The sequence below is a fragment of the Antedon mediterranea genome, chromosome 1, assembly GCF_964355755.1.
Source record: "Antedon mediterranea chromosome 1, ecAntMedi1.1, whole genome shotgun sequence".
NCBI classification, from domain to species: Eukaryota; Metazoa; Echinodermata; class Crinoidea; order Comatulida; family Antedonidae; genus Antedon; species Antedon mediterranea.
In genome coordinates this window covers 11902189-11918730 of record NC_092670.1, presented here as the reverse complement: position 1 = coordinate 11918730, position 16542 = coordinate 11902189, and the positions used below count along the sequence as shown (strand labels likewise).

General features: G+C 33.6%; 1 protein-coding gene across 4 annotated transcripts; it reads right to left on the bottom strand.

Annotated features, from left to right (window-relative positions):
* Window positions 1–892: 892 nt before the first annotated feature.
* On the bottom strand, window positions 893–14551 carry LOC140056534 (uncharacterized). 4 transcript variants are annotated; one of them, XM_072101937.1, is made up of 13 exons: window positions 13882–14540; window positions 8701–9172; window positions 8191–8265; window positions 7885–8003; window positions 7529–7596; window positions 7155–7309; window positions 6951–7013; window positions 6499–6561; window positions 5009–6124; window positions 4321–4602; window positions 3955–3981; window positions 2703–2822; window positions 893–2364 (listed from the first exon to the last, which is right to left on the bottom strand). In XM_072101937.1, the coding sequence occupies exons 1-13, from the start codon at window positions 13882–13884 to the stop codon at window positions 2252–2254; spliced, it is 2676 nt and encodes an 891-aa protein (XP_071958038.1). In that variant the 5' UTR covers window positions 13885–14540; the 3' UTR covers window positions 893–2251. The 4 variants fall into 4 exon arrangements, with proteins under 4 accessions (XP_071958038.1, XP_071958045.1, XP_071958053.1 ...); XM_072101960.1 differs by having other exon boundaries at window positions 896–2364; window positions 5009–5299; window positions 13882–14407; XM_072101944.1 differs by lacking the exon at window positions 3955–3981 and having other exon boundaries at window positions 13882–14550.
* Between the last annotated feature and the right edge of the window lie 1991 nt (window positions 14552–16542).

Here is a 16542-nt window from a genome sequence, read left to right as displayed (position 1 = left end):
TGTTATGTGGTTTAACCAATGTAATACCATATTCGATGAATGCCTAGAAAGTAAAAGTGTTGGTGGGTATACAGTGAAAAGTTGCTATAGCACGAAAATAAAAATGTTAAGTTTAATTAAAACACCAAAAACGTAAAAAGTTATTACAAAACTGATAAGAAAATGATTATTTTCCACAAAATCTTGTAGCACAATAGCAATTCCAACAATTATGAAACATAAGGAAATAGATAGATCGATATTTTTCCCCGCACCTGGCCTTTAAGGGAATACAAATTATAGCAGTACAGTATATGTTTACGAATTGTTTCATAATATTTAAAACTGGAAAAACCCTTAATGCTTTCCCTGTTTATGTTCAGATCACACACGCCATCTAGAGACATTCGGTACGTATAACATTACTGCCTTCCCACTGGTAAAGCGATTATAAACATGGAGTTCAAACTTTTGTATATAAAACAGACAATCCTGCAACGTTTATATTTTCAAGCCAAGCGTTTCAGTCGAAAGTGGAAGTTATGCGGAAGGTAAAGCTATATATATAATCCTTACACCGGATAGTTTAGTGTGGATATTAGCCAATGCATTTTTTTTCCTTCAATGTTTGTTGTTATTATTTTATTGTTTTATTTTTCGGGTGCCCTTGCTTTTTTTCTCTCGATTTCTTTATCTTTTACACCATGTTTTAAACTAAATGTGCATGTTGTAAAGCTGAGGTAGGCATATAGGCATAAATTTTAAATATACTATCTGGTTAATCGTACATAAAACAAATATGTGTAACAACAAGGATGACAAACAAACATGAATTTTTCTTAAAATGACCAAATACAAAATTCTGAAAAATTCTGCTATAAGAGCTAGATAGACTTTTTTCAGTATAGGTATTTTCATAAAAATGCTTATTTTCAACAAAATCATGTAGGCCTATGTCCATTTTTTTTTGTTTTTTTTTCTATTATTTTCTGATTTTTTTTATTTTGTCTCTTGGTTTTTTTTCTTGATTTTTCACCTCTCTCCTTGTCTGAATTTGAATTTGTTTTGCTTTCTGGAAAAAAAGATGACATTGTGAAAAATAGACTTTCAATTAAAAACGTTGCGTCGTAGCTTGTGCGAATCAAGTACAAACACGCAACAAAAAACTCAATCGAGCTGTTTCTGTAAAAACCATTGAATATAAACATCTTTTATTAAACAATAAGGCAGCCATTGCCCTTCTGTAAAAGACGAATTAACCTTGAATTACCCAATGAATCTATTTTTTAACATTTAAAACTAACACACTATTTGTTTTAAACTTGATAAACTACCGTAACAAACGAAGTAGTTTTGAAATGGAAGATTTATAGATATTGTTTTTTTTTTTATTTCGAGAAGTTTATATAAAAGTAGGCTTAATAAATAATGTATAAAAAGCAACCACATTGAATATGTACAGTACATGGAATTATTAGGCTAGATTTCAGGCAAGAATAGTACTCGGGGAGGATGTAATCTGCCTATAGTTTATATACATATAAATATACACCTACGGTCGACGCGGTACCCACGATCACCTGACTGGCTCTGATGCTGTGTCGTGGGTGCCACGTCGTGTGTTATAATACAAACAAGTTAGGTACTGTGTTTTATGGACCTGTGTTTTATTTTCCCCCATGGTTAAACCAGATCTAGCTAAACCGTAACTAACAACTATTTCTGCAATGCTTTAAAATATTGAAACTACTTGTTTTGGTAGAGCGCATTAGCTTTTATGCAGGCCTAAGCACCAATTCAATTTATGTAACATTCATAGGATCCCAGCAATACTTTACCGATTCTCTGAGTCTAAACAAGTAGACCTAATTAGGCATAAACTCTACTTAACTTGTATAACCAATAACAAATTGCCTTTTATATAATATGGCTGTGCGTATTCAATAATATTTAACTTGGAAAATAATGATTTTTTTTCGTGTTTTCCCCTAAATGTTTGTCTTATTAACGAGATAGTTTTAATTACCTAAAGTAAACTAAACAATAAACCGATTGCATACCGATACAATTCATGTGGTGTGCTAAACGAAGTATTTTTGTTGTGTGTACATTTATCTTAAAAAGGAATCATTATTGACATGTGACATGTGACACTGAAAGTTTCATGGTCCTTGACAATGTCTAGAGGGCTATGAAAATAGAGGGCGTCGGCAACCAGAGAGCGCGTCGGATCGGGAATAATAGACAAAAAATGCATTCTTTAAGGAATTGTTCAATCGCAGTTTTCTTCGTCCTTAGCGTTTGTACAGTCAGGTTCACCGTCACACACAAAGTCAGAGTGTACACATAGTTCTGGTTGACACTCAAACGGGGTATCGCCGCAATCTAAAAATAAACATAATAATATGAAAAGTCTTTAAAAATCCAATGGCTATATTAAGGAGATAAGCACAGCACCCGATGCAATTTTTTTTTCTACTAAAAAAATCGAGAATCGAACCTCAATTACGCACCATATGCTGTTACGGGCATATCGATTGGCGCATAACCGTGTGGTGCGTCGTGAAATCGAAACATAAGCTTGAATTTATTTGCCGGAGTCGGAGCAGGGGATTTGAAAGACCCTTTATATCCATCATAGCGCCTTCTATCCGTGTTAATGTATTCCTCTGTTATTATTACTAATATGAGGGGAGTATTTTATTAGCTAGGTCTCTACCTACCCTGGAATTTTTCATCACTGTTGTCTCCGCAGTCATCATTACCGTCGCCTACTTGATAAAATTCTACGCATGCTCCGTTTTTGCATTTTACTTGTAAGATTGAGCAGGTCATACTTTGATCTGAAGTAAATTAAACAAAAAATAATTGGTAAAATGTTAGGCTAACATATACTCTAGTACTGTAGAATTTTGAATGTATATTTGTAAACAAATACCATACACATATTAAATCTATTTAATCCGCAGCCAAAACAAAAATTATCGGTCAATTTTAAGTTTCAACCAATCAGGTAATTAATTAAATAAAAAACAAAGTGTGCATGATAAGTCATTACCAAACAAGCAAGTGCCCAATCACTATTCAACAATGTTGTCATCATGTCAAAGGTTAAAAACTATCGCAGATAATTATCGGTTAGTTTTTATCGAGCGAATTCTGTTTTGGCTGCGGAAACATGGCGAAGAAGAAATACTGAATTTCATATTGGAGGGTTAGATGATGATATATGCAAACACATTCTCAATCGACATTGATGTATTAATTTGTATATAGAAAACGAACATGAATATTTATGTTAGAGAGGTTAGCGTGCAGATGATGATAAAATGTAAACAAAAAACAAGCAAAACATGTGAACAAAAGCCTGACGAAAATGAACTATATAAATGATAACCGATCAATGAAAATATATTAAAAGTCTAATCAAATGACGTCATGATCAATAACAATAAATTTATACGATCAACGTATTTAAATTTATTAAATGTTATTGACTTTACTTATCATTGTGTATTTTGATTTACATGTAAAAATATCATTTTCATATAAGACAGTATAATTGGTTATCCTAATTTCTAAGATGGAACAATTTCTGTAGTTGTTTTCTGTAGGATAAACCGACTATAAGAGGTATGTAAACAAAGCGTATTGTATTATTATTAGACATATAAAAGGATGGAACAGTAACATTAAAATATATATATATAGTTAATTAGAACCAGTTAAATACCACATTTACAGTACAATAACCCTAACACGAAGCAAACTGCACAACGTGTGCTAATTTCATTTAAATACAAGGGTATCGTTTAGTTTCGATTAGAGGTGCTTGGTGGCCTGTATGCAGGTAACACCGAACATAGTACACACGATACATTACAACGTACTAAAAGTACCCACATATAACATGTAACGGACTAACGGTTACGTAACCGATAGAGTCATTATACATTGTATTAGTTGGTTACGTACCGAGATGAGATTGGCGTTTCTTACGACCTGTGTGTAAATGATATTTATAAGTTATTATGTAATCGGACGTAGCTTTAATTTTGATTTCTTTTTTGGTTGCGCATTGTTCACATTCGAACATTAGATGGAAATATGAATACGCATAAAGCTTTCAGATCGCCTCGAATAAATTCGCATAGGCCTAGTGGAAATAATTGATTAAATGTAGTATCGCAATTACAAACACTGCCGCGACAGAGGTGTATAAGTGAGAAGGCTGGCAAGTGTATACTGCTTATGTTCATCATCCGAACATTAGCAGCCCATGTTCTCGTACTTTTGACGAAACATACGTCTGTATGCCTAATTACAATAGCTTAAACTTACGACCAACAGGAAGAGGGACTGAGGAGAACGATGAGAACGAGTCGCTCGCGTCTGCTGTACAATTCGGTGTTGTTCCGTCGAAAGTGGTCGTTTCGGGCAGCGTTGTTCCATCTTCTTCAACACAGAAACATCCAACTATATCGCTATCGTTAAAGCATTGAATAGGATTCCATGAACCATCTTCCAAACACGAGTAAATCCACGGACATGGAGTGCTGGAATAATCACATTCTTTAACAAGATCGTCGCGTTTCTCAGCGCATGTTGAGTTCACATCAATTACTGCGAAGGAGGACGGTGCGTCATACGTTAACCAATCATAAAATGTACACATTATTATTATTACTATTCAGTTACATGTTACTTGGTTCCCACTAGGACGCAAACTAATCTAACTATTCCTATTAATCACAATGTATTTGACACATTTACGGTACTTAACCATTTAAATACGTAGTAGGCCTACACGTATGGATGAATATGAAGTTGTTTTTTCGAGGGCTACATTTTGATACATATTACTTGTAATGTAACAAAACAAAATAGTTATTTGTTATTTTTTAACTTAGTGAATAGCGATGTGATCAAAGGCATGTAACTAGCGACATACAGGTTGCAAATGGTACATTATGTGAATCATTGCAAATATGTGCAAAAAAACTTAAAAGTTTGACATAATAGAAAATACCTGGTGTTGATGAAGCTTCTTCCGTTGTTGCCACAAACGGGGAGGAGGCCGGCATTGTTTTTTGTGTTGAGACTGGAATACCCTCACCTGTTGGTGTTCCAGTGGGTGGGTATGTTTTGATGGTTGTTGACATTGTATCTGGAGTCTGTTTGTTACTTGTGATTGTGGCAGTAATGGTTGTTTTGACAGGTTCGATAGTAGCAGTCGTTTTTACTGTTTCAGTAGCATCATATTTAGTGGTTGATACTGTCTGTACAGTAGCATCATATTTAGTGGTTGAATCCTGTCCTTCTGGAGAAGATGAGGACGGAACGGGTTTAAAAGTAGTTGTTTTAGACGGAGGTAAATACGTCATAGGTTGAGAGGTAGTACTTGAGGAGAGAGTTTTAGAAGGAGATAAAGACGGCATTGGTTCAGAAGTAGTTGATTCAGAAGGATACGAAGATGGTTTAGTAGATGAATATAGCATAGTTTGAGAGGTAGTGTTTGAAGAGAGAGTTGATTTAGGAGACGGTATAGGTTGATAAGTTGTAGATTTAGATTGAGGTGTAGTTGAAGAGGCAGTTGATTTAGAAGGATATGAAGATGGCATAGGTTCAAAAGTAGTTTCTTTAGAAGGATTTGAAGTTGACATAGGTTGATAAGTTGTTGATTTAGAAAAAGATGGAAGAGGTTGAGAGGTAGTTGATTTAGAAGGATATGAAGTTGCCATAGGTTCAAAAGTAGTTTCTTTAGAAGGATTTGAAGACGACATAGGTTGATAAGTTGTTAATTTAGAAGAAGTCGGAATAGATTGAAGGGTAGTAGAAGAGGAAGTTGATTTGGAAGGATATGAAGATGGCATAGGTTCAAAAGTAGTTGATTTAGAAGGATTGGAAGACGACATAGGTTTATAAGTAGTTGATTTAGAAGAAGATGGAAGAGGCTGTGAGGAAGTAGAAGAGAATGAAATATTTTCACTGTATATTGGAGAACTCCTTGACTTCTGTGTTGTAATAGTAGAGATGGAAGATGAAACCGATTGGGATGAACGAGTAGTAGACGATGTTGATGGAACAGGTTGAAGAGAAGCTGTAGTTGATCTTTTAGAAAAATCTGTAATAGACTTTGTTGGGTCTGAAGAAAAACGTGCAATAAGGAATATGAATACAATATGTGATGGCATGCAATAAACGAAATAATGACAGATGAAAGTAAACATAGTCATAATTGAAACTCAATTTTAAACTCATCAGCAATGATCCATTTTAAACAAATTGTTTTTAGACAATTTTCATTGGATTGAAAAAAGTAGAAATATGTTATTTTTAGAGCTTCCAAATTGAGATTCTATTGAGAAAAAAGGGTGTTGAATGTGCACAAAATAATAATAAGTACAAATAACAACATGCTTTTAAAGTTTAAATACAATTAAATCAATTGTTAATATTGGATTCATGATTGCAATCATGCAGTTAATCACTATGAGTTGATTATTTTTGCTTACAAACCTGTAATCGTTGAATCAACGTCTGGTCGTGTGCTGGTTGTTGGAAAATCTGTTGTTGAATCCTCTGTAAGAATAATCGAATAAATTATGATTTTAAACAAAAAGAAGGTAAGGAAAGTTTTCTATAATGTCCATTGTTCACAATTCAAATTATGTAAATTATGTACGTGTTTCCGCCGTTTCCACGCGATTATCTGTGCCGCATTATCTTGTATCAGAGGCAAATTACGTAATAAAACATCTCATGTTAGGTTATATGGTCTATAATCTTCCTATGATTTTTTAAATTTAGATATGTAACGAGAATCGGCTACATTGTTTCACAAAATCTTTTAAGATCATTTAATTCGTAGACCTTTGTTTAGAGACAACCGTAATGTATTTGAATTTCCGGCACCCTTTTCCCTTATAAATATAAGAAGTAATTATAAACATTTGTTGTGATAGACATACCTTCAACTGGGTTAACAGTGGTCTGTGGTTTTGTAGAAGACATTTGGATCTCGTCATCGTTTTCTGTAACAATGATCAATAATAATGATTAAAAACAAGCAGGAATTAAAATTTGATGACATAACATTAACATATATAATCACGTTTCGGCACAAAGTAACAACGGCTCTAACTTTAGGCTCGAAATTTACGATTTGAACCTACCTGACACCGCAACACTATCCGGGTCGACCATAATGTTTGTGAGTACGTTATTATTACTGCTAAGATCCCTTGTGATCTCGTCTTCTACTTCAGTTGATGTGATTTGGACTGTCGATTTGAAAATTAATTCCACTTCTACGATAACACTTCCTTCTCTGTAAAAACAATGCAAAAGATAAACTATTAAAGGCTGGTAACATGCAAGCAAAGCACTAATATGGAACGCTTTTTAAAATTATAGAAGGAGTTGTTCTGTATTTAATTGATTTAAAGAATTGGCTCTTTACCATCTATACGGAATTCCGTGAACAAATAATTGAGCTAAACTATACGGCGATCCAATTTCGAATGACCGCGTCAAAATGGAAACTTACCGAATATTTGTAACTTTGCTTCCTTCGTAAGAATCGCTTAGATCTCCAGTTGAGTAAATATCATCCATCTAAAACAGAAAAATGAACCATTGTGCACTCTCTAATCAGCATATTTCAAACAGGTGGAACAAAAATAAAGAAACATATTTTGCAAATTCTCACTGGTCGAATTTTTTTAAGTTGTTGCCTTCGTATCAGAAATTATTCAGCAGTACTTCTGGTGACTTTTGTACAGCATCTTACAAATTCCGAATCGAATTACCGAAATGCATCATAGCATAGAATAATTAAGATTTAATTGATCATTTTGTTACTATTGTTGGCTCTAATTACGAGTTACGAAAACAAAAACTTACAGACTCCTCAACTGCCATTGCAAGTTGTTTATATTCGGCTGATTCGCTATCATCGAAAGCTTCTGTAAAAACGAGCGCTGTTCCGTCGATCATTAACACCGAAATTGAAGATGTAAATCCTACAATATAAGAAATATATATATATATATATATATTATATTATAATTTGACAATCGTTGCAGATAGATAATACGCAGATAAATCACCACCAAACGCTAGATGGCGTTGTTGTAATAAGGCCAGTGGTGGCAGAGTTGACATAAATCATGTCTTATTTTAGAAACAAAGGTACAGAATAAAACCTACTTGACGTAATTTGTGTAGGTGTAGGTACTGTAGTTGATTCTTCATCGTCTTGAAAGAATTCATGATCGACGCTTACTGAAATATAAATTGAAATATTAACACTAAAATGAGTGAAATTTCTTAGCTACCTACTTAAATACGTACATAGCGACAGGGGCGTGTTATTTAATATTTCAGCTAATAAGATCAATAACTCGAGATTTTAACACACAGTAACAAGCTTTTGTCGAGTCACCAATAGGCCTATGTTAATGTTCCATAAAACCATGGAGTAATAACATGTTAAAACCAAGGCATGTTCTGTAAGTGATATAAGACGAGAACAAGAAATTAAAAATGTAAACGCTATCATTGTGCAAAAAAAAAAATAGAAAGAATGAAAAAAATCAAGTTCTGACCCAATAGCAATGGTGGCATCGCGACGCAAACTTAGTAAAACAATTTCATTTAAATTCAATAAAAATGTGTTTATTTACTAATTGTAAGTAAACAGTGAAAATGTAAACATACCTCTTAAAACAAGTACCGTACAAGTTGCAATCAAAATCAATGCCAATAAACAATAACCTAAAATTTTGCAGACGACTGTGGTCGAATGAAATTTACCGTAAAACTTATACGGTTTTGAAGAACGCGCCTTGTAGTAATCCGGTATCGATGTCTTTTGACGGCTGTCAGGAATCACCACTTCAGTCATCATTACGTCTTCTGTCTTCGGTGCCGTGATTAATGCCGCTGATGGAGCCGGGGCATCAAATGTTCCGCCCGTTCCGTCAGGGTATGTATATTCGTGTTCATCATCGTCGTCGTCGTCATCGTCAGGTTGTTGAAAGGAATCGGATTTCTTTTCAATTGTTGAAGTGTCTGAATGTGGACTATCTTGATCTTTGATTCCGGAATCTATGTCATCATCATGTGTGATGGCTACAGGGTAGTCAGAGTTATCTTCGCCGTGTTCGTACACAGGACTATCAAAGCTAGCCTAGACAAAACATAAACAAGAGATGTTCAATATTCTGTGTGACTTGCCATAGAATTATTGTTTGTTGAACAATACTACAACAAAGAACACTTGGGATCAATAGCACTTGTCAAAGCGTTCATAAAACTATTGTTTGAGCCACGAACAGTGTGGTACACACAAAAAATGCAATCATGAGAAATCAAATCTCACTATCAATTTAAAAATAAGCCTATAAGCCTAAATTTATTATTTATTTTTCTGTTAGTACAGATACTAATGATGATGAAGAAAACCCGTACCTGAACGACAAACTGTAAAAAGCATGAGAAGAATAAAACAAAAACAAAATAAAAGAATTGTGTATTGTATATTATCAAAGCTATAAGAGTTTCACTTATTTACATCGAATGCCATAACCATGAAGTGATAGACAATAACTACAGACTTGGGGCATGGTCTGTGTCTTACAATTATTATTATTTATTTATTTGGAATTACACCTTTAGATCGGTGGCACACTTAGCACAAAGGTGCATCCTTCACAATATAAAATATAACAATTAACAGAAAAGTAAAAAAAGGCAAAAGCAACTATCAACCCCTATCCTACCACCCCCCCCCCCCCCCCCAATTTACATCGATACATACAGTAGGTACATACAAGTATACAGTAGGAAACTGTACAAGATACAAGTAGATACATAGATAGATAGATCAAACATACAAGATACAAGTAGATACATACAATAGGTGTCGATTTGCATTTCCTATCCATAGGCGTGGACGAAAGTCTTTTAGTATACTTGTGTGTTACAATAGTCTTAATCTAGATTTAGTCAGTGTCATTGTTTGTAACTGTTAATCACTGTTCAGATTATAGCCTGATGTAACTGTTTTTTACTGTCGATTGTTTCCAAAATCTTTTTATAATCTGCTAATAATTCACCTTGTGTTGAGAAAATTAAAATAGGTAGAACACTGCATGAATACGTTGCTTAATCTTTTTGTACGAATTGTTAGACATCGGGTTATTTTGTTAGAAATTAGTGACGTCACCAGCCAAGATCGAGTTGAACTTTACAGATCCAGTAGACACCAATCAATCCAATAGTTTTAAACATAGAGAATCGTTTACTTGTGTGACTATGACTTTGGAAACAATGGTTATCCCCTGCTTTCCATGTTTTTTTCTTCTCATGTCTTTGTTTGTATTATCTATTTATTTTCATTCATATGTTATGCTGTTTCATAAATTGTTGACAATGAAGTGCAGTATATTGTTGGGAAGGAAAATGTTTAGTTCACGCACAACAACTTAAAACGGATCCTAGTGTTAAACAATACAATGACTGCCAAAGGTAGTTCTATCTTTTCCAGGCAGTAAATTTGTTAGAGATTCAGTATTTCACCATGGGCGCCCTCCGCTATTTATAACAACAATTATTGTTGTTAATCGGCTCATGCTAAAAAACTACACAAGAGAAAAGGAATTATTTCGTAAATCAAAAATACCAGAATTATTATCAAAGTTTTTTTTTTCATCGTCTGTGGTTCACCACCTCTAATATTATTATTATTTTCAAAGTTCACAAACAAATTTGTTTAAATTAAACATCTTTAGAAATCTCTCTAGATAAATACTTTGTTTGATTTCTGGCATTGGTACAGAAAATACATTTCATGCATGAATTCAAATGAATAACCGAATAATTTTGAAGAGAAAGGCTGTGATTCATATTGGTAGTACTGTCACTGGCCGTGTGAGTAACACATGGGTGTGTGCTACTATTAACACAATCGGCCCTATCGATCTTTTGTTACATCGTTATTGTACCCCTATTAACTCTCGGTCATGGTATCAATAGTTATTGTTAGAATTCGAAGACATTAAAGTACCTATCTATTTAAGAAATCGGGTATACAGCGTTGGATCATGAAAAGAAATTGAGAATAATACCTTGGTATGAATTAGTATTGTATACTACAGTTACAAAGGAAACGTGTGATATTTAGTGATTGAATTGCCAAATTTGTGTTATTTTAAGATATTGATTCTAAAAGTATGATAAATAATAACACTTTTGTCTATTTTTGGATTAGCTAGGTGCAAATGTAGGCTATTTAACAAAGTTGTTTGCATCTTCGCCACCCACTGCACCCTGCACCAACCTCACTGCGTATCATAAAATGGAATTCCATTTCTACTACTATACTAATCAAAGTTATATTTTTTTCAATAGTATTACTCGAGCATAACGAATGTATTATGTTATGAAATAATAAGGTAATTCACCGTAACTGTACAAAACTGAGGAAAAGAATTTAGTGAATGTCTTTTACTACGTAAAATTAGAAATGAAACTAGCAGGGGGTTATTAATAGTCTTAATAATTAATAGTAATATTTTGAATTCGTTAATTATTCATAGCGCTGTATATCTACATTAAGAATCGATTGCCAATGTAGCAACATTTTTGGTTTAGACTCAAAATGTGCTCATTTTCACCCGATTCCCAGTGCTGTATCTCGACATACTATCTATTTCCAAAGTATCGAGGAATATTTGGTAATACAGCATCACATATCACATGTGGTGGTTGTATCATGTAAGGTTAGGTTACTACTAGATACATGCGAAACATGTGTTGTTGTATTACCAAATATTCCTATGATACTGTACTTAAATAAATAGATAGAGTACCGAGAATCGGCTGTCATTTCACTGTTTGTATTCGTATAGTCATTGTATGAAAGATGAACTGATACTACTGTATAACTATTAAATAATTGGTTTTCTGATGGTAGATTAATTAATTAAAACTCGATATCGTTTAAGATATCAACGACCTCCTGATCACGACCTGGCATTCACATTTGCACCACCTAAACTAACCAACAATACATGGCAAGATTGGTTCCATCGGCAAGTAATCCAATCCCGGGGCTAAAAACTACCCAACCCCAATTGTTTTACTCAATACCTTTGACCGTATTCTCATAAAACATTATTCGTCAACAATTTCCGATGTACACGTGACTTTATTCACATTACACACAATAATGATTCTACAACATAATTTCCTCTAGTATGATATAGTAGGCCTACTTAACGCATGTCCTGAGAGGCGCTGATAACATTGTAATTCAATTTAACCGGAACCCACTCACCCAACTATCCTATCATGGCCATAATTGCTTTAAAAAAAAAATAAACAAAATGCGTAAATTTACCTTCGCATCAACATTATTTTAGTTATATAAATATATTACGCTTTTCGCACACTCACGGTAAATTATTAATGTTTTTTTAAATCGTCTTAGTGCAAATGTTATCCCCGTTAAATTACTTTGGCTGAGGGGGATTTTTCTCCTTAATCGCACAGGACCCAATGCTGAACACAGAAATGTTAATCATCCCACAATCCTCCATAAATAGAAATTATTTTGTTTTTGTACATATTTAGGGCTAAATTTGGTTTCCTTTTGTTTTGACATGAATACGATACTTCCGAAATAATATATAAATATTACAAATATATTGAACAATAGAATATGTATCCCTGTATGTGCACGACGAGATTGACTACCGTGTGGTGTGATATATCCGTACCCATTTAGGCGTAAGCTAGCCAAATCCAACACGAGCCTAGATTATATCGGTCTGAGTGATTTTATACAAAACATAAACCTGATTGTTAAAATGAAAAGCCTGTTGAATAGCACCAGCCAGCTGCTGCTGCTCTGTATCGATTAATCATATATTTTAATCGTAAATATAAAGTTTTCACACAAAAATTAATGATAACTATTTAGATATGATATTAAAGATGTGTATTGCATTTAATTATAAAAAAAACATTTTTACTTTGTTTTGATTTAAATTACAGTTTTCTGGGAAAATTCGATCCAATTTATTATGTGATATTAAAATGGCATACACACACAAATCATATATTCAGGGGGTACAATAAGGGACGGGTACAAATCCCTGTTAGTTAGTTAGTTACAGTTACCGTGACCCCATCAATTCCTGCTTTACCAATAGAACCAGTGTGTTTTGGTAATGTTATACTGTTTTCATTTCATTTTATTTTCAACCGCTGTCCCAATCCCTAATTCCAAATCCTTGTTTCGAGTAGGGCTTACTTTACTTTAGGCCTAGGATTGGAAATAGATCATTGCAAGAATTTTAGGTAAAATTCATTCATAATTAAACTCATCCCCGGAACCAACTTATCTCAGTAGCCCATTCCAGTACACTCCCGCAATCATGATCATAGCGTAGAGTTCATGAGCTACTTCATAAATATAGGTTTAGACAGGTACCTGACACCGGAAGTTAACACTACCTGTTTAAATCCGTCTATGTACTATTCAATTAGTACATGATTTAATATTCACTGCAAATATTATTTTATAATACAATAGTATCTGGATACTTCCTCTTGGATTGCCTTCCTCCTAAGCTATCTATCCGATTTCAATTAAACCCAGCCATCCAGTGAGTATAGCTATACGAGAAGTTTTTGAAATCAAATTTTCGTTTTTAGCATCGCACTTTGAGAAACGTTGGTAAGTTTCAACGTTTATTTTTCACCTTCATGAAAAACGAAAATTTGATTTCAAAAATATTTTGGGAAGGAGATGAATTTTTTCAATTTTATACGAGAAATATTCGCACACACACTATTAAATATAACTACATTAATATAACGAGGCCTACTTACCATTTTGCGCTGCTGTTCCGTATTATATAAAACAGGACTGATTAATAATGTCAAGAGTTTATAGTCTGCTACTACCGGACGCCGTGCCTCTATCCTGTCATAGAATGTACGCCGATAACACCCTATACGTAATCCAGAAGAATAATTGAAATCTCAATATAGTTAACTCCGGCTTGTCAGTTTCTCACTCTTTTATATTTTTGTACAAATACCCGAATTACAAAGCATTGAAAGTCTCCGGATAAGTACTCTATTGTGATCCAGTAGTGCGGAAAGACACTACAAGTTCAACACAGCAACCGCGGGACTATCATACGGCTATTTATAAGCATAACATGCTTCTCAAAATCTAAAAATAGAACGACGGGAAAACACACTTGGCAACATTATTAACGATTGCTACATATCAAACATACTGTTATGAATGTTGGGTAATTCACAACAGATACGATCAATTGTATTGATTGATTACGTCATAATAAGCAAACAAAATAATATTGATATGGAATGATGATTTTAGAGGGCGTTATGTAGGCTATCAACCGTTTGTCACACCAAAATAATTATGGGATAGTTGAGGCCTACATTTCAATCTGGCCGGTTTGATCTTTGTGATCTTTTTAGAACCGTAGGCCTATGTGTTATTATTATTTTTTAATTCAATATTTCACTCAGAGGCTCCTCGCAAGGCGCAGCCTTATACTATAGTCTCGAGGAGCCTGCGACATGATGAATATACCGAGCTTAGCAACAGATCAACTAAATTATAGTATATTGTTTCGGTATCAACTAAATATTTCTGTATTTAAATTTGGACAAACATGACTTAATTAAATGTTATGTGATTAAATCAAAATAATCATTTGCAACTATTATTGCGATAAGTGAAGTGGATATGTTTAATTAGATCTACAAACAAAATATAATTCGTAAAGGCCAAAACACATTTGCATATAAATATGTACATAGCAAATCAGAATAGCATTGTACAAATACATCCCATCACTAAGTATCTGGGCTTGAGGCCACTTGAACCTAAGATGTGACACTATTAAGTTTGTGGATCCAGAATACAGTAATTGTAACTTATATATATGAGGAATATTATAGTAGGCTTAACCATGTCTATACTATTATATCATCAGGCTGGACTAATGTAGGCTACCAGAAATAAACGCATCAGCATGTGTGTGAACAGATGTTTAAACATATTTCATGGCAATTGTTATTAAGCCAGGAGTTTGGTATAGTAACATTACATTGCACATTGTACCAAACAAACCGCAAAAAAACTTTATTTATCATACCACATGCAGAGAGTAGGCCTATGTATACTCATAATATAAACATGACTCCGGTAAATTATATGTTTGAAAGGGGAAATAGAAAATGTACTATACACTATAATATTATAATATTGTAACCTATACTCATTTCTCATTGTAACAACACTATCATGGCTGCTTGTTTCTCAGTGTGAAACACATGCTAATTTATTCATGGCCCAGTTTAACAGTAGTTCATCATAATACCAGCAATTGTTTTTTATGTGTATTTCCATATACAGTAAATCGCATTGCGAATGTATTTTTAGATACAGAAATCCCTATCGATTGTTTTAGACATTGCTCAATATGCACAGACGGTCATTAATCATTTCACTTACTACGCAGTCGTTAATGTTTAAACTAATAAATGAGAAACAGCATGTTAAGAATTATTTTTTCAGGCAATATATGCCGTGTATAACGTATATTTGTAATGGTTGTAAACACCGCGTTTTGAAGTACATAAAGATAAAACTACTATTATTAATTATTAATGAAAATATTCGTTCAAATAATTTAATTGAATTTAATTGGTTTTCAAGGAGCCCAAACGTCTATCTAAATCACCTCTATTACGATGTGATATCAGTTTCAGAGTCGTTTATACAGTATTGGAAACCAATTTGACTAATTCAACAATCTATGCGCAGTGATTGAATTGGCTATAAATTACATACTTTTTATAATAGATTTTGATTGGCTAATCTCTGCACAAGAAACGTAAACCAAAATAGAATAGGAAAGAATGTAACTCATGTTAAGGTGGCAGGCACATTTTATTCAAATGTAAAAATTACAGGCATCTACTAATGACAGTTCAGGAAAACTAACCAGTGATGGGAAGATGTTTATTTAGGCCTAAACGGTATTGAAAGACTTGAAAGTATACAATAAATCCGAATACAATCTTGTACCAACTGACAACATTGTAAGTGTACGTTAACTACAGGTATAACTTTGATACAAAGTTAAAAGAAAGTACACATCAAGCCCGGCTAATACAACTTTACTACAAAATTGAAAAAGAAAATGTTTAGGAATAGTTGCGAGTATCTTAGCCAGTGATAACGGAGCGTTGCAAGTTTAGAAGCTTAGCGAGTGATAACAAATGTTAAAAGAATTGCAAGATAGTAACTTAGTGATAACAATTGGAGAAAGAGCTGCAAGTATAGTACCTTAGTCACATAAAAACCGGAGAAAGTGTTTTAAGTATATTACCTTAGCCAGTGATAAAACTGGAGAAAGAGTTGCAAGTATGTACCATACCTTAGTGAGTGATAAAAACGGAAGGGTTGCAAGTATAGTAGCTTAGCCACATTAAAACTGGAGAAAG